The following is a 22,555-nucleotide window of genomic DNA, read 5'->3' as shown; positions in this document are numbered from 1 at the left end:
GAGTGCACCCTTCCACTCCCACTCTCCTGCATCTGCCCAGTGGATCCCCGGAACCATTCCTCTGCCCACCTGGTACCTTCTGCATGCCAGGCAAGGAGAATGGGTGGCCATGCCTAGGAGAAGCTCTGTTGGCCGCCTCTCCTCTGAGGGCTGCGTACCCTCTGGCTAAACCTCCCTCACAGCCTGCCTCGGTCCATCCCAGCCGAGAGCTCTCCTGGGGGCCGGGCCGGAGCTGAGCCTTTGAGCGCAGAGAGGACAGGGTCATGGCCCTCACCTGAGACCATGAGCTCCAGGGGGTCACTGGGGAGAGACAGCAGGTGGGGGCTGTAGCTGTGTGAGCCGTAGCACCTGTAGGTCCCCTTGTGGACTGAGGTCACAGGACCCATGGGGAATTCAGCCTGGTACTTAGGAGCTCGGTGCTTTGATCTCAGACGCAGCAGGGGATGGGCTGCCCCCTCCTTAGTCAGAAGGAAAGTGTGGAACTGCCCCCATGACTGACACAGCAGGGTCACGTTCTCTCCTGAGGCCACCTTGGGACCCGGCTGCACCGAGAGGGAGATCGTGACGTAGAACTGTCCTGGAGAGAAGAAGGATGGGTGAGGGGCTGCCCCACCTTGCTCTGAGCTGAGACCTCCCCAGCTCTCCCTCTGGGACCCTCCGTCTCTCTGTCACTGTTTTCTCTGAGTCTCCCCCTCCCCCCATCCCCTGTCTCTGTCTGTCTCTCCCTCCCTTGGGGCCCCCACCCCTCATGCCAGCCATAAAACCACCTGGGCTCCCCCGGCAGGGCCTATGCAGAGCCTGGGTCCCTGACTGAACCCGCTGGGCTCCTCACTTGAGATCAGGATGTCCAGGGGATCGCTGGGGGCCGACCACTCGGAGGAGAGGTTGTGTGCACCGTAGCATCTGTACTGGCCCCCGTGGGAGCCCCTCACAGGGCCCACGGTGAAGTTGACTTGGGAGAGCCCAGCCTGGAGCTGACCAGGGCTCTGGAGGAAGTCACGTTCCCCCTCCTTGTACAGAGCAAATCTGTCGTAGCCGACGTTAGAGCCACACTGCAGGGTCAGGGTCTCTCCAGGGGCCACGACAGGGCTCTGCAGGGTCAGGAGGGAGGGCTTCCTAGACACGCCTGGAGGGAAAGAGGAGCCGGGACTCAGAGAGCTGGTTCCTCCCACGCCTGTTCCTTCTCCTGTCCTGGCCCTGCAGGTCTCACTGTCTCTCATTCTGAGTCTCTGACCCCAGGGCCTCCTTCTCACCCGGGCTATCTTGGAGTCATTTCCGAGGAGTGGGGTCTCCCTAGCCCTGGCCCCTGTGCCTGATCCTTCCTCCTCTCCCTGGGAGCCGGGACCTCACAGCAAACACACCGGTGCCTTCCTGAGTCCTCCCCTTCCAGGTGACGGTGGCCGAGGCCTCCTCCTCCCACGTCAGAGCCTCCCCATGGGGTCTCCCTCACGCCTGCAGCCCGTCCATCCACACATCACTCTGGGTCCTTTCCAGACTCAGTCACCAGCCAAACTCCCCACAGCCTGTCAGCTGCCCCGAAAGTGGATTAGAGAAGGCCGTGGTCCCTCACCTGAGGCCAGAATCTCCAGGGGGTCACTGGGGTGGGACCACACCTGGGAGGTGTTCCTGTAGTATCCATAGCATCTGAACGTCCACCTGTGGCTGGGGGTCACGGGGCCCACAGGGAACAGGGCCTGGTACCACCCACTGTGGAGCTGCTGTGAGTCCAGGGTCCGGGGGAGCCTGTGTTCTCCTTCCTCAATCAGAACAAAATGCTGATATCCCTTCGGTGAACCACATCGGAGGGTCACGTTCCCTCCTGAGGCCACCACAGGGCTGGGCAGGGCTGAGAGGGTGGGTTTGCTGTAGGCTCCTAGGAGAGAAGGAGGCACCGTGTTTAATGGGCTCCCACCTCCCGCAGCATCCCCAGGGCTGGGCTGTGAGAGGGAGACGTCCCTGAGAGCCGACCCCCTTCCTGAGGACAGAGCCTGGGGCTGGGACCCCTGAGTGTCCTCTCACCTGTCACCACCAGCTCCAGGGGGTCACTGTGCTCTGACCAGCCTTCAGGGCTGAGATAGTAACAGCGAAATCTCCCTGCCTGGTACTCTGTCATGGATGGGATGGAGAATCTGGCCTTGTTCTTGGGCTCCAGTGGTTTCTGTCTGTCCCAGGGCTCTGTGCTTCCCTCTTTATCCAGACGGTACTCCTGGGCCTCCAGGTTCCCCCGACACCAGATGGTCACGGGGCTCCCCCGGATGATCACAGAGCCTGGCTCAGCCCAGAGGGTGGGTTTGGGGAGGGGCCCTGGAAGGAAATCAGAGTCTGGATCCCAAGACGTCCCCACACTCAGATCCCAGCTCCCAGCCCCAGGACCCCCCGTCATCACCATCAGTCACCCAGAACTGCAGTCTCCTCCCCCAGCTGCCCATGTGTGGCCCCTGTCCCTAGTGAGGAGGAGGGACCTGGGACAGCTGGGGACAGACTCACCTGCCTGCACGCGGGTCCTGGGGCCCAGACTCAGCCCTGGAAGAGAGTTCCCAGTGAGATTTGCCCCTGAAGCCTGAGCAGACCCTCCCTGCCCTGGTGCCTCCTGAGGTTTTGAGGTCTCCTGATGGACCAGGGCTTGTGTGTGGGGTGGGGTCCCTTCAAGACTCGGATCTCCCCCTCCCCATCTGGAAATCTCACCGAGGCAGAACAGGGCTGTGAGGGCGGGGGTCATGGCGTCTCCTCCCAGTGGCCCCGGGCTCTGCAGATGGATGAACCCTCGGTGCTGGCAGGACAGAGACACGCAGGGTGTGTCCGCTCAGAGGCTGGGTCCTTCTTGTTACGGGATTGTCTCATCCTCAGCCCACAGGAAGGGGAACTGCTTTCCCCCGGAGCCTGGCTCTCATTTCCCCAGGGCTGAGGTGGGGGCGGGCACCAGGCTCTCTGCAGACATTTCAGAGAGAAATGGGGTCTCCTTGTCCCTGGGCCACTGTCTGCCAGATTTATCTTTATCTCACTGAGGGCCGGGACACAGCAGCAAACAGACCCGGTGACTTCCCCAGTCAGCCCCTTTCAGGCGAGGGCGACCATGGGCTCCTCTTCCCTCTCAGAGCCTCCCCATGGGGTTTCCCTCCCTCTTTCAGCCCGTCCATCGGCTCAGCATTTCGGGGTCCTTACCATGGCAGTCGTCTCTCCAGCCCTGGAGATGCTTCAGGGAAGATGCAGGTCCATGCTGCAGGCAGACCCAGGTCCGCAGAGACGCAACTGACACTGGGCTGTGCAGCCCAGGCTGAGCTGCGTGTGGCAGTGAGCACACAGGAGAAATGCAGGGTCTACCGTGGTGGCTCACGCCTGGAATCCCAGCACTTCAGGAGGCTGAGGCGGGTGACGGCTTGAGGCCAGGAGCTTCAGACAGTCCTGGGCAACATACTGCAACCCTGTCTCTACAGAAAAGAAAAAAGTGAGCTGGGCATGGAGGCTCATGCCTGTGGTCCCTGCTACTCAGGAGGCTGAGGTGGGAGGATCACTTGGGCCTGGGAGGTGGAGGCTGCAGGGAGCTGTGATCACCCCTCGGCATTCCTGATAGGGCGACAGAGCAAGATCCTGTCTGAAAAGGAGAAATACAGGGAATATAGAGAATAAAACATATATATAAAATATATATATCCATATATAATATATATACACACATACATATATACTATATATAATAGTGTATATATAATATATATATACAGTCCCTGGAGTGTATGTTTCCTTCTTACCAAATAGTCCCTCTCTTTTACTTCCCCTTTTTTCCTTGTTGCAGCATCACCCACCCCCCCGGGAATGAGGCTCTGAGTCGGTCCTGCCTCCTCAGTGCCCCTTGTGTCCTTGGCCGTCCTTCGGCGCCTCCGTCCATGTTCAGGATTTTCAGAACAGTTTGTTAGGTCTGTAATCTGCTTCCGGGGGAGGGGAGCTGATTTGTGTTTAATTCCTGATTATCATCCAGGGTTTATGTGACCTTGGACATTAATGTCACCTCTGAGCCTGTTGTCATGAACCCCACTGATCACAGTGGCTGTGGGGTCAGTGGTGCCCAGGACACGGGAGGCTCAGCCGTGGTGAATTTCCAGACCAGTTCAGACCGGAGGGTGGGACGGGAGAGGATCCTGGTCCAGACCAGTTCAGACCGGAGGGTGGGACGGGAGAGGATCCTGGTCTTGGGTTCCACAGTCGAGGAGGATGATTGACGCCCCCACTCAAGAGCCGACATTGGCTCCAAATACCAAGAAATGCTCCTTGTGACATGTCTGAAATATGCAGATCTCCATAGCCACAGGCACAGAAAGAGAAAGAAAAGTTCCCAACATTGAGATGCGTCCCCTGCAATGAACACAGTTCAAAGCTGAGTGGCCACAGGTGTCCGGGACCACCCAGGGTCATTAGGGAGGAGGAGGTTCCCACCTCCGTGTGGGACAGAAGAGGAACCCCAGGTCCTCCCAGGCAGGGAGGGGTCAGGGCTCTGGGTGGGGCTGGAAGCTGTGACTCCCCCTCCCTTGTGTGTGTGGACAGGCGCTGGGGGGTCTCTGCTCACTCACTCGAGTCCACAGTCAGCTCTCAGCCCCTCCCGTGTGTGTGAGAAACAGATTTAATCCACGCTGCTCAGATATGGGCGTCTGCCCCACAGGTGAGTGTGAGGCTGGCGTTGGTCCCATCCCTGCCAGGCACAATCTTGAGCTGAGGCTAAGTTTGGGAGAGTGGGGCAGGAGCAGCGGCAACAATCCCCTTCATCAGGCTGATGCCTGGACAGCCCTGGGAGGAACCCTTTATGAAAGGCCAGGTGCGAGGGAGGAGAGCCGCCCCACAGGAATCACAATCATATGAGGAAAATATAGGCAGCTGGTGAAATGCATTAGACAGACATTGTGAAGCTGAAAAATAGCAAATTGAATTAATACCATTGAAAAGTAATTTAATAAATATATACACCTACTATGTAGTCATAAAGTGAAAAATCTGACCAGGCGTGGTAGCTCATGCCTGTAATTCCAGCACTTTGGGAGGCCAAGGTGGGTGGATCACCTGAGGTCAGGAGTTTGAGACCAGCCTGGCCAACATGGTGAAACCTCGTCTCTACTAAAAATACAAAAACAATTAGCCGGGTGTGGTGGTGCACGCCTGTAATCCCAGCTACTCGGGAGGCTGAGGCAGGCGAATCACTGGAACCCAGGAGGCGGAGGTTGCAGTGAGCTGAGATGGCGCTACTGCGCTCCAGCCTGGGCCACACAGCAAGACTCTGTTTCAAAAAAATAAAAATAAAATAGAAAAAGTAAACAACTTCTAAAGCGATTCAAGCCCTAGAAGGGTTCAAATGAAAATGAGACCAAAGGAAGTAAATAAAAAGGAGGAGGGGATTTGTGAGAACACATTTTAAATGGTCCATTTTCAAAGCATGGACCTTCTCAGCACTGGCAGCCAGTCTGCGGATTTAACAAACCGCAGGGCTCATGCTCCCAGCAAATCACAGTAAATGAACAGAATGTAGAGCGGGGGTCAGCCCATAAAAGGGAAAAAAGTTTCGTTACTGGGAAATTACAAGTTAAGCGGGGAAGGGGACGAGATATATAACCTTATAAGGGGGATAATGAAACTCAGGGGAAGTCTGGGAAGATTGTAACCTCATAGTACTGGACCAGTGAGGAAGTGAGGGAGGGACTTTCGTGCTAGGAGATAAATTACCTGCTGTGACTGCCCCAGGTGTGCCTGCCTAGCAGACGCCCAATCTTGCAAGACCCTATTAAAAGTCTCACGTTCAGGCCGGGCGCGGTGGCTCACGCCTGTAATCCCAGCACTCTAGGAGGCGAGGTAGGCGGATCACGAGGTCAGGAGATCGAGACCATCCTGGCTAACACGGTGAAACCCCTTCTCTACTAAAAAAATACGAAAAACTAGCCGGGCGAGGTGGCGGGCGCCTGTAGTCCCACCTACTCGGGAGGCTGAGGCAGGAGAATGGTGTAAACCCCGGAGGTGGAGGTTGCAGTGAGCTGAGATCTGGCCACTGCACTCCAGCCTGGGTGACAGAGTGAGATTCCATCTCAAACAGACAAACAAAAAGTCTCGCTTTTGCTGTTGCCCGTGCCTCTGAGTGCATTCTTTGGGTTTTTAGGGGTGAGTGTGTTTCTCACACTGACTGTCCAGCTCCACCCCGTCCTGGGCTGTGGGTCCTTCATGGCAGTGTCTGTTCCCCTGAGCCCCAGCCCCTTCCCAGCCCCTTCCTGTTACCACTGAAACTGCAGGGCCCCCGTCTGCACCCCAGGTGCACCCCCTCTTCCTCTCACTGAAGTTTTCTTCCTGGATTCCAGCAGCTGGGCTGGACCTGGGGGAGGACAGAGTGTGGTGGGGCGGGGGAGTGTGGGAGTCTGGGGTCTTTGGGCAGAATTACCTCCTCTGAAGGCCTCTGTCTCTGGGCTCTGGCTCCACAGCCCCTGCAGGGTGTTGGAAATCAGCCTTTCTCTGGGCTGGGTGAAGAAGGACAGAGTCTCAGCCCTGGGAACCTTAGAACCACGCACCCTGTACATGCGACTTGAGGGGAAAGAAGGAGACTTGAAAACACACTCATATATGTGTGTATATATATACACACACACATACACGCACACACACACACACACATATATATATATATTTTTGAGACAAGGTCTCGCTCTGCCGCCCAGGCTGCACTGTCAGCTTCTCAGCCTCTGAGGTTTTCGGACTTGGACGGGTTTCCTCGCTCCTCAGCTTGCAGACGGTCTATTGTGACACCTCACCTTGTGATCGTGTGAATCAATACTCCTTAATCAACTCCCCTTTATACATACATCTATCCCATTAGTTCTGCCCCTCTAGAGAACCCCGACTAATACATAATGTTTCTGAAATACGCAGCCCTAGAAGGAAATGAGAAATGAAACTTCCTGTCACAGGCAGGGAACCTCAGGAAGCAGCGAGCTCAGAGCCGAGTGGCTGCTGGTGACTTGCAATGTCAGGGGGTCACTAAGGGGCACGTTTCTACTTCTGTATGAGACAGAGGAGAACCCCAGGGCCCTCACAGTTAGGGAGGGTTCGGGGTTTTGGGTGAAAGTGGGACGTTGTGGCTCTTCCTCCCCTGTGTTTGTGGATAGCACTGGGATATCTCTGCCGATTGACTGAGGTTCATGGTCAGCCCTGAGCTGCCTCCTCCATGTGTATGTGAAACAGATTCACTGTAGACTTGTCAGACATGAGGTTCACACTAGACCCTCCCCTGCTGGTTACAGCCCTGAGCAGACTCTCGAGACCCGGGCAGGTGGTGCCTTCCTCCCCTTTTCAAGCTTAACTCCCAGTACAGCCCTGGTAGAAACTCTCTCTGACAGATGAGATACTGGGAGGTGTGTGTCCAAGAATGAGAAGAAAGAGGAATCATCCTAATGATAACAAGTGCTATGATTGGCTGCCTGCCATGGCTCATGCCTATTTTCCCAGCACTCTGGGAGGCTGAGGTGGACAGATCGCTGGAGCCCAGGAGTTCGAGACCAGCTGGGCAACATGGTGAAACTCCATGCATACTAAAAAGACGAAAAATAACTGGGTGTGGTGGTGCATACCTGTAGTTCCAGGTACTCCCACGATGGGAAGGCCTGCTCAGGCTCCCAGGGGGACAAATCTTTTACAGGGAACTCTTTTTCAGGGCTGAGTCGGGGCCCCAGGACCTGCATGCAGGCAGGTGACTCTGTCCCCAGCTGGGATTACAGGCATCCGCCACCACACCCAACTAATTTTTGTATTTTTAGTAGAGACGGGGTTTCACCATGTTGGTCAGGCTGGTCTTGAACTCCTGACCTCAGGAGATCCTCCTGTCTTGGCCTCCCAAACTGTTGGGATTACAAGCATGAACCACCATGCCCAGCCCTTTTGCTCATGTCCTAATTGGATTTTTTTCTTTTTCTTTTAACTTTTGTTTCAAATTCAGGGATACATGTGCAGGTTTGTTATACAGGTAAACTGTGTTGTGACAGTTTGTTGTGTAGATTATTATTATTGTTATTTTCTTTTTTTTTTTTTAGAGACAGTCTCACTCTGTCGCCTACTCTGTCACCCAGGCTGGAGTGCAGTGGTGCGATCTCGGCTCACTGCAAGCTGCCTCCCGGGTTCATGACACTCTCCCACCTCAGCCTCCCGAGTAGCTGGGACTACAGGCGCTCACCACCACGCCCGGCTAATTGTTTTGTGTTTTTAGTAGAGATGGGGTTTCATCGTGTTAGCCAGGATGGTCTCCATCTCCTGACCTTGTGATCCACCCACCTTGGTCTCCCAAAGTGCTGGGATTACAGGTATGAGCCACCGCGCCCGGCCTATTATTTTCAATATTTCTCCACTTTATTAAGGTTGGCCGCCATGATATTTTTGTATCTAAACATTTTCTATAAGTTTTCAGTGATGTTTAGATTCTGAATTATTTTTCCAGAATTAATTTAGGCACATTGGTTTGTATTTTATAGAGAACACTTATCTTTAGGACACAGATAGGAAAAATATAATTTGCAAATATTACAAAAATGATTCCAAATCTCAGCTGACCTCTTTCCCAATTGCAACCCGTCATTTTGTCTTTAGTGACAGCAGAGACCAAAACCAACCACCTACACATCTCTGTGTGAGATTCTGGTGGCTTAGAAATCCCTGAAAGAGCAGTAAACTGTGATTATTGAAAAGCTCAGAAACACTGGCAAGGCTTAAGTGCAAAGTGTCTAACAGAAGGCCACAAGAATCGCTTTCCTAAAGGGAGCTAGGAACTATAAATGTCATTTCGGAATGCACTGAAAGAGCGTTGCCTATTGTGAGTGCTGCACAGAAACTTCCGGTCATTTCTTCTGGATCTATTATTCTGGATAAGTTTCCACTATCATAGCAGGGCCCTGCCCTCCAGCTGCACAGGCAGCCACTAAGCCATACTGACCTCCTTCCTTCCATAATCTGTTGGCAGCTGCCGTGACCAACCTGTAGCCAGTGGCTCCAAATGGGTGTCCCAGGGGCAGAGATCCACCCTAGTTATTAAACTTCTCCAAAGGAGGCAATCCCAACCTTGGTTTTTCTACCGGTGTAGTTTTGTGAAAACCAATCAGAATCCATGGCTCTAACGTTTGCCAAAATCTGACCCGAGACAGCTTCATGAAATTCAAAAGCATCAGTATCATTCATGGTTATTCCTGCCTGTTCTAGAACTTCTGGAGTGGCATACATTGGTCCGAGTCATAGTTGGTCTTTTGGATCGTGAGACACATACATAAAATCCCTCAAATATGCCTTCGGCTTATAACCCATGGCCAGAGCCTTTTCCTCTGCCATAATCAACATTGCAGATGTGCCAGCAGTCAAGAAAGAAGAATTTCAGCTGTCACTGTGCCATAGGGCTTGATGAATGCAGGTTTTAGTTTGGCCGTCTGCTCCAATGAGGAAGGATGGATGCCATTACCTTTGGTAATTGTATCTTTTCCTGGTACTTCGAATGGTACGTCATCAGAAAGGAATCCTTCATCCTGTGCCTTCTTGGCCAGACTGGGAGAGCACAGTGCGTCTTCATACTGTTCCAGCCAAGAAACAGCAAAGGAGGTGGCCTGTTGGTCTGCAGAGTGACCCATGGTCTCACCGGTGGAGAACTCGGCAACCGCAGGGAGCTCAGGTGCTAGGAAATTCAATAGGAATTTAGAGATTAAAGACGGTCGCCGGCCCACAGTTTTGGTTTTATTGAGAGCAAGCACCAGTTTTCTCACTTTCCTTGAATGGTGAATAGGGACATCAGACATCAGCTGGACGCCACCTGCCACGATCACATCACACTGGCCGGAAGCAATCAAGTCAACACCTGTGGTCATGACTTGGTTGGCAGAGATACAAGCCATGGTGACAATGTGAGCAGGAGTCTTGTCAGAGAAGTCAGTTCCAAGGGCAGCCTCTCTAGCCACATTGCTTGTTTTCACTTCCTGAATAACTGTGCCAAAGATGATATAATCAACTTCCTCGGGGACACTGGTCTGATGCAACAAACCCGTAAATGCTGCTCTAGCCAAATCATGTGACGTCAGATCTTTATAGAAAGCGCCTGACAGCAAAAATGGAGTGCGAACACCATCCACCACCACAATATTCCTTATGTTGGGTTTGGCTAATGTCTTCTTCATTTTGGTCTGGACGGCTTTCAGATAAAGCTAAAAATCCAATGATTCATCCATATAGGAGCCAATCCAGAAACCAGTGTCATCTACGTGTAAGTGATCAACTGTGCTGGTCAGATTCTCTCTCTGGGGCAGCTCGCAGCTGGAGGAACAGCTCAGAGGTCTTATAACTGGAAGACAAAATAAAAAAATCTGAGGGCCTGTTTTGATGTAGTGGGAAGATCTTTTTACTTTTTATTTTTTTGAGACAGAATTTCTCTCTGTTGCCCAGGCTGGAGTGCAGTGGTGCAATCTCGGCTCACTGCAAGCTTCACCTCCTGGGTTCACGCCATTCTCCTGCCTCAGCCTCCTGAGTAGCTGGGACTACAGGTGCCCACCACCACGCCTGGCTAATTTTTTTTTTTTTTTTGTATTTTTATTAGAGACGGGGTTTCACCGTGTTAGCCAGGATGGTCTCAACCTCCTGAGCTCATGATCTGCCCATCTTGGCCTCCCAAAGTGCCGGGATTACAGGCGTGAGCCACCATGCCCGGCCATGTAGTGGGAAGAGTTTTAAAAGTGTAAGTCAAGATGGTAGTCATTCTGGAAACTTAACTGATGTTCGTGCAGACTCTTACTCTGAGCAAGGTTCAGACCCAAGTGCCAAGGCTCTGACTGTTGTGTAGATTATTTTGTCACCCAGATATTAAGCCTAGTACCCATTAGTTATTTTTCTTGATCCTTTCTCTTCTTCCAACCCCCACCTTTCAATATGTCCCACTGTCTGTTGTTCCTCTCTGTGACCACATGTTCTCATCATTTAGCTCTCACTAATAGGTGAGAACATGAGGTATTTAATTTTCTGTTCCTGAGTTAGTTTTCTGAGGATAATGACCTCCAGCTCCATCTACATTCCTGCAAAGGACATGATCTCATTCTTTTTTTATGGCTGCATAGTATTCCATGGTGTGTGTATATGTATATGTGTGTGTGTGTGTGTGTGTGTGTGTGTGTATATATATATACACCTCATTTTCTTGATCCTGTGTATTTTCAAATAACCTGTCTTCACTAATTATTCTTCTGCTTGATCAATTCTGCTATTAAAGGCCTCTGATGCATTCTTCAGTATGCCAATTGCATTTTTTTCAGTTCTGGAATTTTTCTGCTTGATTTTTAAAAATTATTTTAATCTCTATGTTAAATTTATAAGATAGAATTCTGAATTCCTTTTCTGTTTTATCTCGAGTGTCTTTGACATTCCTCAACAAAACTGTTTTGAATTATTTGTCTGAAAGGTCAGATATTTTTGCTTCTCTAGGATTGGTCCGTGGTGCCTTATTTACCTCATTTAGTGAGGTCATGTTTTTCTTGACGGTGTTGATGTTAGTAAATGTTCTTCATTGTCTGGGCTTTGAAGAGTTATATGTTTATTGTGGTTTTCATTATCTGTGCTTATTTGTAGTAATCCTTCTTGAAAAGGCTTTTCAGATATTTGAAAGAACTTGATTGTTCAGCCTAAAAGCTCCTCCAGTTGATAAACAACTTTAGCAACGTTGCAGGATACAAAATCTATGTACAAATTCACTAGCATTTCAATACACCAAGAACAGCCAAACTGAGGGCCAAATAAGAAAGGCAATCCCATTCACAAGTGTCACACACACACAAATATAATACTAGGAATACAGCTAACTGTGGAGATGAAAGATCTCTACAATGAAAATTATAAAACGCTCCTTAAAGAAATCAGAGGAGACACAAACAAACAGAAAAACATCCCATACTCATGGATCAGAAGAGTCAATATCATTAAGATGGCTATCCTGCCCAAAGTAATGTACAGATTTAATGCTATTCCCCTCAAACTACCAACAACATTCTTCACAGAAGTAGAGAAAACTATTATAAAATTCATATGGAACCAAAAATAAGCCCGAATAGCCAAGGCAATCCTAAGCAAAAAGAAAAAAGCTGGGGGCATCACATTACCCGACTTCAAACTATACTACCAGGCTACAGTAACCAAAACGGCATGGCACTGGTACACAAGCAGGCATATAGACCAACGGAACAGAATGGGGTGCCCAGAAATAAGGCCACACATGTACGACCATCTGATCTGTGACAAAGCTGACAAAAACAAGCAATGGGGAAAAGACTCCCTATTCAATAAATGATGCTGGGATAACTGGTTAGCCATATGCAGAAGATTGCAACTGGACTCCTTCCTTATACCACACACAAAAATTAATTCAAGACAGATTAAATACTTAAATGTAAAGCCCAAAACCATAAATCCCTAGAAGACAATCCAGGCAATACTATCCTGGACATAGGAATGGGCAAATATTCCATGACAAAGACACCATAAACAATCACAACAAATGCACAAATTCACCAGTGGGATCTAAGTAAACTTAAGAGCTCCTGCACAGTTGTCTGTATCAACAGAGTGAACAGACAACCTACAGAATGGGAAAACGTATTTATAAACTACGCATCTGACAAAGGTCTAATATCCAGCATCTATAAGGAACTTAAGCAAATTTACAAGAGAGAAAACAAACAACCCCCTTAAAATGTGGGCAAAGTACACAAACACACACTTTTCAAAAGAAGACATACATGTGCCAACAAGCATACAGAAAAAACCTCAACATCATTGATCATTAGAGAAATGCAAATCAAAACCACAATGAGATATCATCTTGCACCAGTCAGAATAGCTATTATTAAAAAGTCAAAAAATAACAGATGCTGGTGGGATTGCAGAGAAAAGAGAACACTTATACACCATTGGTGAGAGTGTAAATTAGTTCAACCATTGTGGAAAGCAGTATGGCGATTCCTCAAAGAGCTTTCAGCAGAACTACCCTTCAACCCAGCAATCCCAATTCTGGGTATATACTCAGATGAATATAAATCATTTTACCATAAAGACACATGGACGCAAATGGTCATTCCAACACCATTCACAATAGCAAAGACATCGAATCAACCCAAATGCCCATCAATGACAGACTGGATAAAGAAAACGTGGCACATATGCACTATGGAATACTATGCAGCCATAAAAATGAATGAGAGCATGTCCTTTGAGGGGCAGGATGGAGCTGGAGGCCATCATCCTTGGGAAACTAATGCAGGAACAGAAAACCAAATACTGCATGTTCTCACTTATAAGTGGGAGCTAAAGGATATGAACACATGGACACATAGAGGGGAACAACAGACACTGGGGTGCATTTGCGGGTGAAGGGAGAAATGAGGGAGAGGATCAGGAAAACAGCCTAGTAATCCCACCACTTTGGGAGACCATGGAGGGTGGATCACAAGGTCAGGAGTTCAAGACCAGCCAGGCCAAGATGGTGAAACCCCATCTCTACTAAAAATACAAAAATTAGCCAGGTGTGGTGGTGGGCACCTGTAGTCCCAGTTACTTGGGAGGCTGAGGCAGGAGAATGGCGTGAACCTGGGAGGTGGAGCTTGCAGTGAGTGGAGATTGTACCACTGCACTCCAGCCTGGTGACAGAGCGAGACTCCATCTCAAAAAAAATTAAAAAAAAACCACACACAAAAAACCAAAACAAACCCCCTTGACACAAGTTTATCTATCTAACAAACCTGCACATGTATCCCTGTACTTAAAAGTGAAAAAAATAAAGGCAATGTGTGTCAGATTTGTGGTGCTGTCTGCTGTTTCGCCCCCATATGGAAATGTGTGCCTGACCCCTGCTTTTTTCCTTGCTTATTGTGGCTAGGATTTGTGAGTGTAATTACCATTCTCAAGAATGAGTTTTTTGACTTCATTGAGTTTTCACGTAGTTGTTTTGTCCTCATTAGTAACTCCTCTTGTTATTTTTGTCCACTTCCTCACACCTTCATTTGGAATAATTTGTCGTTCTTTTTCTAAATTCTATCATTGCCAAGGTCATTAATTACATAGGTTTTATTCTTTTCTAATTCATTCACTCATTTGTAGTTTTCCGATTTCATCATTTAATGTGTAATATTTACATTATCATTCAATTTATACCATTCTCTAATTTCTGTTTTAGTTTTCTCAGCTCATTGATTTATTGAGAAGTCTGTGGCTTTATTTCAAAAATGCAAGGATATTAGTCATCTTTAACTGCAGAATTGAGTGAGTCCCAAAGTTCCCAGGATATCCTCGTGGTCTCTGTTAGGGGTCCAGGCTGGCTGGGGTTCATTGGTGTCCACTGGTGGCAGCTCCCGTGCCTTCTGGAGTCCCTGAGTCTCCTTCTGTTGAGTGTAAGATCTGGGTCCCCCATGGGCTAGTGGATGGCCAGAGTCTCAAAAGACTCTGGGCTCAGCTGGAGGTTCCCCTTCCTGGGTTGGAGGAGGCTCAGTTGCCTCCCGTCTCAGGGTCAAGCTCTGCAGCTGGGCGTAGGTCACATCCTGGGGGGCTTCAGATGCAGCAGCCTGCAGTAGGGGAGAGTGAGAGGGAAGGAACGTGCTGGGGGTGGGGGAGGCCTGGGGGCCTGGAGAGGAAAGGACCAGCCTGAGTGTCCATCTGCCTGTCCTCTTCCACCTGTGTGTCCTTTGTGTCCAGGAATTCCTCAGACACTGGGGAGGGAGGAGAGGTCATTTCTCTCCTAGGTCCGGAGTGTTTCACCTGGGCATACGTCACTGCCTGGGGGTCTTCATTGTGTGGGCTCTGCTGGAGAAAGACACTGGTGGGGGGTGTCCTTGAATCCCCGACCCCCTGGAGTCAATTTTCCTCACTGTTCCCAGGATGATCCGATTACATCCCTTTCCTGATGGAATCTCAGGGACGCCCTATGGCCGTGGAGGGTCTGGCCGCTCCCTCCCTGTGGTTCTGGCCTCTCCTCCTCACTCTGACCTTGCCCATTTGGCTGCAGCCTAATGCCCGCTTTCCTGCAAGAGCTCGCTGCTGCCTCAGGACCTTTGCACGGCTGTTTCCTCTGCCTGCAGGGGCTCGTCCATTAGAGGATCCTGTGGCCCCCTCCGTCCAGGCTTCTCAGATGACAGCTGAGCAGACAGCCCTCCCCTTACATTCAGACTGGCCCCACTGCCCCCCACTCTGCCCTTTCCCTGGTTTATGTTTCTTACAGCACGTTGCACTCCTGCTCATGGTGCATTTAGTTGCATTTTGTCTCCCACCACGAGGTGAGCTCAGGAGGCGGGGGCGGCTCTGCTCCCTGCTGTGTCTGCAGCTCCCACGGGGAGCCCGATCCACAGTGAGCTCCTGGGAACACTAGCTGGATGAATGAATGAAGGGAGCCCAGGGGAGCAGGGTGGTTCATCTATTCCTCATCCTCCTGAGGCCTGGGGAGCACTCTAACCACCAGACGGCCAAACAGAGGAGGAGGAGCGGGAAGGGGACCCGGGAGGAGGCCCGCGAGGTCCCAGGACAGCAGGAGAGAGTGAGGTCACAGCAGGCGGGAGGCAGCGTGCTGGACAAAGAGGGGTCAACCGCAACGATGCTGAGAACTGGGGGAAGAGGACAGAGAAGTCCTGCTGGATTAGATCTGGCACCAGGAGGCCTTTGGTGCCTGGGACAGGGGCGGGGTCTCACCCGACTGTCCAGCTCCACCCCGTCCTCAGGCTGTGTGTCCTTCACGGCAGCATCTGCTGGGCCAGAGCAAGTGGTTTGTCTCCTGGGAAGGTTCCCTGAGACCTCTGAGTCCTGCTGGCCCCTGCCCAGCTCCCACTAGAGTGGCCGAGATCCAGAGAGCGACTGTGATGTCCCCGAGGTCCCATAGTGTGGGTTCAGACCACCTTCCCCTTGGCCCCAGACCCTTCCCAGCCTGTGCTCATGCCCCCATTGCTACAGAAACTTTGGAGCCCCCTTGCCCACCCCAGGTGCCCCCCTTTTCTTGTCACTCACTGAGAATTTCCTCCTGGGCGTCAGCAACTGGGCTGGCCCTGGGGGAGGACACGGGAGTGTGAGGGGCAGTGAGGGGCCTGTGCGGGCGGATGGGAGTCTGGGGTCTTTAGGCAGAATTACCTCCTCTGCAGGACCTGGTCTTTGGGCTCTGGCTCCGCAGCCCCTGCAGGACGGTAGAAATGGGCTGGACAGAAATGGACAGAGTGTCAGGCTTGGGAGAATTCGAACCAGCTGCCCTGTACACACAACTTGAGCAGAAAGAAAGAAACCTGGAGGCCCACTGGCCCTGAGGTTTTAAATACATCATAAATTTAAAGTAAAATCAGAAGAATCAAGCACCGCCACGCATGCTCACATTTATTCTCTTCTTTCTCGATGTTTCACCTGGGAATTTCTGGAGCAGTTTTTCTAAGCTGAGTTTCCTGTGTGTTTGGGTTCCCTTTGGCTGGTGCCCTGAGCCCACCCTCAGTCAGCCCACGGGTCACCCCATTCCCTACTCACCCGATGTCCTGTGTTTGCTCTGATGCCGATGTCGGAGGAGAAGGAAGAGGAGGAGGAAGAGCAGCAGGATGAAGGCCACTGAGACCCCGGTCACAACCCCCAGGTGCCTTCCCAGACCTTGAGCGTGATGACATCAGGAATGGGTATGACGTCATTGATGTGAGCACCTACTGTGTGCAGGCGCGAGCTAGGTCTTTCCTTCATGAGCTCCAACCCTCACAGCAGTCGTGCAACATGGGATTGCCAACCCCCCAATTCACAGAGGAGCAAACTGAGGCTCAGAGAGGGGAATCGCCTGCCCCAGGCCCCCCAGCCTGGAAGAAGCAGGTCTGGGAAGGGAACCCGGGACCTTGTGTTTTCCCCAGTTGTTCTCCTGCTGCCCTACCAGGTGGACACCCGCTTCTTGCTCTGGGTCTCTTCATCTGACAGGAGAGGCCTGTGCTAGTGTCTCCATCTGGGACTGGTGTCCTCCTTACCACCCTCCCTTCCCCAGCACACCAGGACCTGGGGGAAGGAGTGGGCTGTGCAGGACGGACCCTACATTGCTCTCACCCCCAGCTCAGCCAGGTCTGCTTCCCACTCTGCCGAGTTCCCACACTCCCATGCAGAACCTGTCTGGATAGAGGCTCTGTGTGTATCTGGGAAGGGCTGAGGGTAGCAGGAGGGCTGTGTCCCTGCTGAACTGTGTACAGGGCCAGATCCCGAGATTCCACTTACGCCTCGTAGCGGTTCTATGAGCTGGATGGGACTGAGTCCGTTTACAACTGCTGAACCTGACTTGGAGTAGAAAATTGACCTGCCTGGGGCCCCATGGTGGGATGCAGCCGAGCTGGGAAGTGAACCCGGGAGTCTGACCTGCAGCCCTTGTTCCCAGCACCAGAGCCGAGCCCTGGAGCTGCAGGGAAAGAGCCTGAATGCCTCAAACCATGGCCCTGCTCCCCTCCTCCACTCCAGGTCTCCGTCACTGCTGCAGGTGGGACAGGACAGGCCCCTGAAGAATCCCACCTGTGCAGGCCTCTCTCCTTTACACTTGGAGAAACTGAGGCCCAGGCAGGGGAAGGGCTTCTGCACATCACCATCTCCAGAGGAGCCTGAACCTAGGACAGAACCCACCCCTGCCTCCCCAGGACCCCGTCCACCTCCCACTCAGAGCCCCCACTCACCACTCTGGGGGTCCGACCCCGTGGGGTTGAGGGGCTGGTCCTCAGAGCCTGCTGGGTCAGGATGGGAAGGTGAGGGCTGGGGCGGCCCTGCCCCCCACGTCAGCCCGGCTGCTCCTCCCCCAGGCTGGGCCCCAACACCTCCCTCTGCCTCGCCCCCCTGCCCCTCACCGGCCCAGCCTGAGCCCCTGGCAGCCTGTGGCCCCTCCTGTGGCTCTGCCCGGCTCCCTGGAGGGAAGCTCATGCTTGAGTCTTTGAGGGGAATGGGATCCTCCAGGAGACTCAGGGCTGCCCTGGGGGAGGCCGTGCTCCCTCTGAGCCCAGATCTCAACGACTCACCAGGTGTGGGGGTGGAGCCTGTGGGTGGGGGGCTGGGGTCCCCAGAGGGTCCTGGGAATAAGCACAGGCAGGGAGTGAGGAGCTTTGGTGCTGGAGTCCCCTCCTCCACTGAGACCCCTCCCTCCACCTGCTCTGTGGCTTCTCCGGAACTTCCTTCTGCTTACGTTTCACCTTTTGTGACCTAGGAGATGGGGCCAAGGGTGGGCGTGCCTGGGGTGCCCTCACTGTCCTCCTCCCCTCTGAGGGGTGAGTCCCCCTCTGGCTGAGCCTCCCATCACGACCCCCCCAACCCTGACTCCATCCCAGCCCAGAGCTCTCTCAGGGTCAGGGTCCTCACCTGAGACCACGAGCTCCAGGGGGTAACTAGGGCTTGACAGCAGGTAGGGGTAGGACCTGATTGCGCTGTAGCATCGGTAGGTTCCACCCTGGGCTGAGGTCACAGGACCCATGGGGAATTCAGCCTGGTATGTATAAGACTGGTACTTTGACTTTAGACGCAGCGGGGGATGGGCCGCACCCTCCTTGGTAAAAAATAAAGTGTCTATGTTGTGCCATGATTGACACAGCAGGGTCACGTTCTCTCCTGAGGCCACCGTTGGGCCCGGCCGCACTGAGATGGAGGGTGTGTCACGGATCAGTACTGGAGAGGAGGAGGATGGGTGAGGGGCTACCCCACCTTATTCTGAGCTGAGACCTCCCCAGGCCTCTCTAGGAGCCTCTGTCTCTGTTTTCTCTGAGTCTCCCCCTCCCCGCCCATCCCATCTCTGTCTGTCTCTCCCTCCCTTGGGACGCCCCCACCCCTCATCCCGGACATCACTAACTGGATTCCCCGGCAGGGCCTGTGCAGAGCCTGGGTCCCTGACTGAACCCGCTGGGCTCCTCACCTGCGATCAGGATGTCCAGGGGGTCACTGGGGGCTGACCACTTAGGGGAGAGGTTGTGTCCGCCGTAGCATCTGTACTGGCCCCCGTGGGAGCGGCTCACAGGGCTCAGGGTGAAGTTGGCCTGGGAGAGCCCAGCCTGGGGTTGCTGGCCAGGGCGCTGGAGGAGGACATGTCCCCCCTTCTGGTACAGAGCGAATCTGTCGTAGCCGACATCAGAGCGACACTGCAGGGTCAAGCTGCCTCCACGGGCCACCACAGGGCCCTGCGGGGCCAGGAGGGAGGGCTTCCTAGACACGCCTGGAGGGAAAGACGGGTTGGGACTCCGAGGGCTGGTTCCTCCTCTGCCCCTTCCTTCTCCAGTCCTGGCCCTGCAGGTCTCACTGTCTCTCACGCTCTGTGTCTCAGATCCCAGGGGCTCCTTCTCACCTGGGTCTGTCTTGGAGAAATTCCAGACCCATAGTGTCTCCCTGGCTCCTGGCCACTGTCTGTCTGGTCTGTCCTCTCCTCACAGGGGGACAGGAAATTGCAGCAGATACACCCAGTGCCTTCCTGAGTTGACCCCTTTCCAGGTGAGGGTGACTCAGGCTCCTCTTTCCCTATTGAGCCTCCCCATGGGGTCTTCCTCACAGCTTCAGCCCATCCATCAGCACATCCTCCTGGGGTCCTGGCCATGATCAGTCATCAACCAAACTCCCAACAACCTATCTGGCTCCCCAAAATTATATAAAGAAGCCTGGTGGCCTTTTCACCTGGGACCAGAATCTCCAGGGGGTCGCTGGGGTTCGACCACGCCTGAGGGTTTTTCCTGTAGTAGTAATAGCATCTGAACCTCCACCTGGAGCCGGGGGTCATGGGACCCACAGGGAACAGGGCTTGGGAAGGCCCTTTGGGGAGGTTCTGTGAATACAGGGTCCTGGGGAGCTTCTGTTCTTCCTCAACAAGAACAAACGTGAGAAATCCGTCCCGTATATCACACTGGAGGGTCACATTCCCTCCTGAGGCCACCACAGGGCTGGGCAGGGCTGAGAGGGTGGGCTCTGCATAGAATCCTAGGAGAGAAGGAGGCACCGTGTTAAATGGGACTCACATCTCCCGTATCATCCCCAGGGCTGGGCTGTGAGAGGGAGACGCCCCTGAGAGCCGACCCCCTTCCTGAGGGCAGAGCCTGGGGCTGGGACCCCTGAGTGTCCTCTCACCTGTCACCACCAGCTCCAGGGGGTCACTGGGCTCTGACCAACCTGCAGGGGTCTCAAAGTAGCAGCGGTATTGCCTTGCAGTGCTGTACACCGTGGAGCGAATGTGGAACTTGGCCTTGGCTCCAGGCTCCAGTGGGTTCTGTCTCCCCCAGGTCCATGGGAATCCCTCCTGATCCAGACGGTACTCCTGAGTCTCCAGGGGCCCCTGACACCAGAGGGTCACGGGGCTCCCCCTTATGATCACAGAGCCTGGCTCAGCCCAGAGGGTGGGTTTGGGGGGGGTGCCTAGAATGGAATCAGAGGCTGGATCCCAAGACATCCTCATCCCTCAGATACTAGCTCCCAGCCCCAGGACCCTCCAGATGTCCCCATCAGTCAGCCCAGAACAGCAATCTCCACTCCCAGCTGCCCGGGGTTGGGTCTTTGTCCCCAGTGAGGAGGAGGGACCTGGGAGAGCTGGGGACAGACTCACCTGCCTGCACGTGGGTCCTGGGGCCCAGACTCAACCCTGGAAGAGAGTTCCCTGTGAGAGATTTGCCCGCCGAAGCCTCAGGAGTTCCTCTCCTCCCTCAAAGCCTCTGATAGACCAGATTTTCTTTTTTTTTTTTTTTTTTTTTTTAGACGGAGTCTCGCTGTGTCGCCCAGGCTGGAGTGCAGTGGCGCGATCTCGGCTCACTGCAAGCTCCGCCTCCCGGGTTCACGCCATTCTCCCGCCTCAGCCTCCGAGTAGCTGGGACTACAGGCGCCCGCCACCACGCCCGGCTAGTTTTTTGTATTTTTAGTAGAGACGGGGTTTCACCATGTTAGCCAGGATGGTCTCGATCTCCTGACCTCGTGATCCACCCGCCTCGGCCTCCCAAAGTGCTGGGATTACAGGCTTGAGCCACCGCGCCCGGCCTTTTCTGACAGACCAGAGCCTGGCTTTAGACTGAGTTCCCTCCAAGACTGGGGCCTTCCTTTCCCCTCTTCAAACCTCACCGAGGCACATCAGGACTGGGAGGGTGAGGGTCATGGCGTCAGCTCCCACTGGACTCAGCTGTGCGGGCGGATGAGACCACAGTGCGTGGCGGGACACAAAAACACGCAGAGTGTGGACTGGAGGCTGGGTTCTCGCTGTCACAAGGCTGTCCCGTCCGCAACAGGAAGGGGAACCGCCCTCCCCAAGAGCCTGGCTCTCATTTCCCCAGGGATGGGGCTGGGGTGACCTCCAGGCTCTCCGCAGACATTTCAGACAGAAATGGGGTCGCCCTGAGCCCTAGCCACTGTCTAGTGACCTATGCTCAGCTCACCAAGGGCTGGGGCACAGCAGCAAAACCCCCTCCTCCGGGAATGAACCCCTGAGTCGTTCCTGCCTCCTCAGTGCCCCTTTGTCCTTGGCCGTCCCTCTCTACCTCCAACCATGTTCAAGGTTTTCAGAACAATTACTCAGGTTTGTCATCTGACTCAGGGGGTGGAGGAGGGAGCTGAATTTTATTCCCACTTCCACTGATTACATGATCTTAGACAGTAAAGTGGCTTTTGCTTGAGCCTTGTTTATTTGGAGCTTGTGGTCATGACCTCAGCTTCTCAGAGTGGACGTGGGGGTCAGTGGTGCCTGGGACATGGGAGGGGGATCGGCCATGGTGAATTTCCAGACCAGATTAGGACAGGAGTGGTTGGGGTGTGAGAGGATCCTGGCGTTGAGCTCTGTAGTTGAGGAGGATGTTTGATGCCCCCACTCAAGAGCCCACATCTGCTCCAAATACCAAGAAACGCTCCTTATAATATGTTTGAAGTTCCCGGCACGGTGGCCCACCCCTGGAATCTGAGCGCCTAGGGAGGCTGAGGATGGAGGATCCCTTGAGCTCAGAAGTTCAAGACCAACCTGGGGAACGTAGTGAGACCCCGTGTCTGCCTATAATAAAAAAGAAATAATCAGGTGTGTTTGTGCATGACTGCAGTCCCAGCTATTTGGGAGACGGAGGTGGGAAGATTGCCTGAGCCTGGGTGGTCCAGGCTGCAGTGAGGTATGATCATAGCACTGCACTCCAGCCTGGGTGAGACAGCAGGACCCTGTCTCAAAACATACATACATATATATATCTGAAATGTGTAGATTATGAAAGTTTTGTGCAGAAAAAGAAATGAAAAGTTTTTTTTAACTTGAGAAGGTTGCACATCAAAGAACAGAGTTGAAAGCTAACAGCTAGCGTGTGTCTAAGACCATCCCGGGGTCATTAGGGAGGAAATTTCCACTTTTGTGTGGGACAAAAGAGGAACCCCTCACAGTCAGGGAGGGGGTAGGGGCTCCAGATGAAGCTGTTTGTGGACAGGAGCTGGGATATCTCCGCCCACTGACTGAAGTCCGCGATCAGCATGGGGCCGCCTCTCCTGTTTTTGTGTTTAATAGATTCAGTCGCAGGGCGTGGTGGCTCATGCCTGTAATCCCAGCACTTTGGGAGGCTGAGGTGGGCGGATCATC

At 53.0% G+C, this 22,555-nt stretch overlaps 2 protein-coding genes and 1 pseudogene across 15 annotated transcripts in view; all 3 read right to left on the bottom strand.

Moving 5' to 3' along the window:
• LOC103247837 (leukocyte immunoglobulin-like receptor subfamily A member 6) overlaps positions 1 to 22,555 on the bottom strand; it is a 79,227-nt gene that overhangs the window by 29,896 nt on the left and 26,776 nt on the right. For 3 of the 11 annotated variants that reach the window (XM_073015972.1, XM_073015971.1, XM_073015966.1), the window contains exons 1-6: positions 2,686 to 3,585; positions 2,488 to 2,523; positions 2,020 to 2,304; positions 1,571 to 1,873; positions 833 to 1,126; positions 275 to 577 (exon numbers count right to left, since the gene is read on the bottom strand). The exons of 1 other annotated variant lie outside the window; for it this stretch is intronic. In XM_073015972.1, coding sequence (XP_072872073.1) covers positions 275 to 577; positions 833 to 1,126; positions 1,571 to 1,873; positions 2,020 to 2,304; positions 2,488 to 2,523; positions 2,686 to 2,719 — 1,255 coding nt within the window. In that variant the 5' untranslated portion in view covers positions 2,720 to 3,585. Of the gene's footprint in view, positions 1 to 274; positions 578 to 832; positions 1,127 to 1,570; positions 1,874 to 2,019; positions 2,305 to 2,487; positions 3,586 to 22,555 lie in introns of those variants that run through there. 7 more of the 11 variants (XR_012093093.1, XM_073015965.1, XM_073015960.1 and 4 more) reach the window with 5 other exon arrangements.
• On the bottom strand, positions 8,104 to 10,253 carry LOC103235253 (trifunctional enzyme subunit beta, mitochondrial-like; annotated as a pseudogene).
• Positions 10,619 to 21,464, bottom strand: LILRB5 (leukocyte immunoglobulin like receptor B5). 4 transcript variants are annotated; one of them, XM_073015974.1, is made up of 14 exons: positions 21,073 to 21,464; positions 20,567 to 20,602; positions 20,095 to 20,379; positions 19,648 to 19,947; positions 18,899 to 19,195; positions 18,352 to 18,654; positions 18,015 to 18,065; positions 17,679 to 17,726; positions 16,516 to 16,632; positions 16,135 to 16,198; positions 16,015 to 16,052; positions 15,703 to 15,755; positions 14,665 to 14,823; positions 10,619 to 14,585 (listed from the first exon to the last, which is right to left on the bottom strand). In XM_073015974.1, exons 1-14 carry the CDS (start codon positions 21,104 to 21,106, stop codon positions 14,457 to 14,459), a joined length of 1,914 nt encoding a protein of 637 aa, XP_072872075.1. In that variant the 5' UTR covers positions 21,107 to 21,464; the 3' UTR covers positions 10,619 to 14,456. The 4 variants fall into 4 exon arrangements, with proteins under 4 accessions (XP_072872075.1, XP_072872076.1, XP_072872077.1 ...); XM_073015975.1 differs by lacking the exon at positions 14,665 to 14,823 and having other exon boundaries at positions 17,679 to 17,729; XM_073015976.1 differs by lacking the exon at positions 14,665 to 14,823.

This window comes from Chlorocebus sabaeus, chromosome 6 (assembly GCF_047675955.1).
Source record: "Chlorocebus sabaeus isolate Y175 chromosome 6, mChlSab1.0.hap1, whole genome shotgun sequence".
In the NCBI taxonomy this organism is placed as follows: domain Eukaryota; kingdom Metazoa; phylum Chordata; class Mammalia; order Primates; family Cercopithecidae; genus Chlorocebus; species Chlorocebus sabaeus.
Note: the sequence above shows the minus strand (reverse complement) of the source record. Positions and strands in the feature narration are given on the sequence as shown.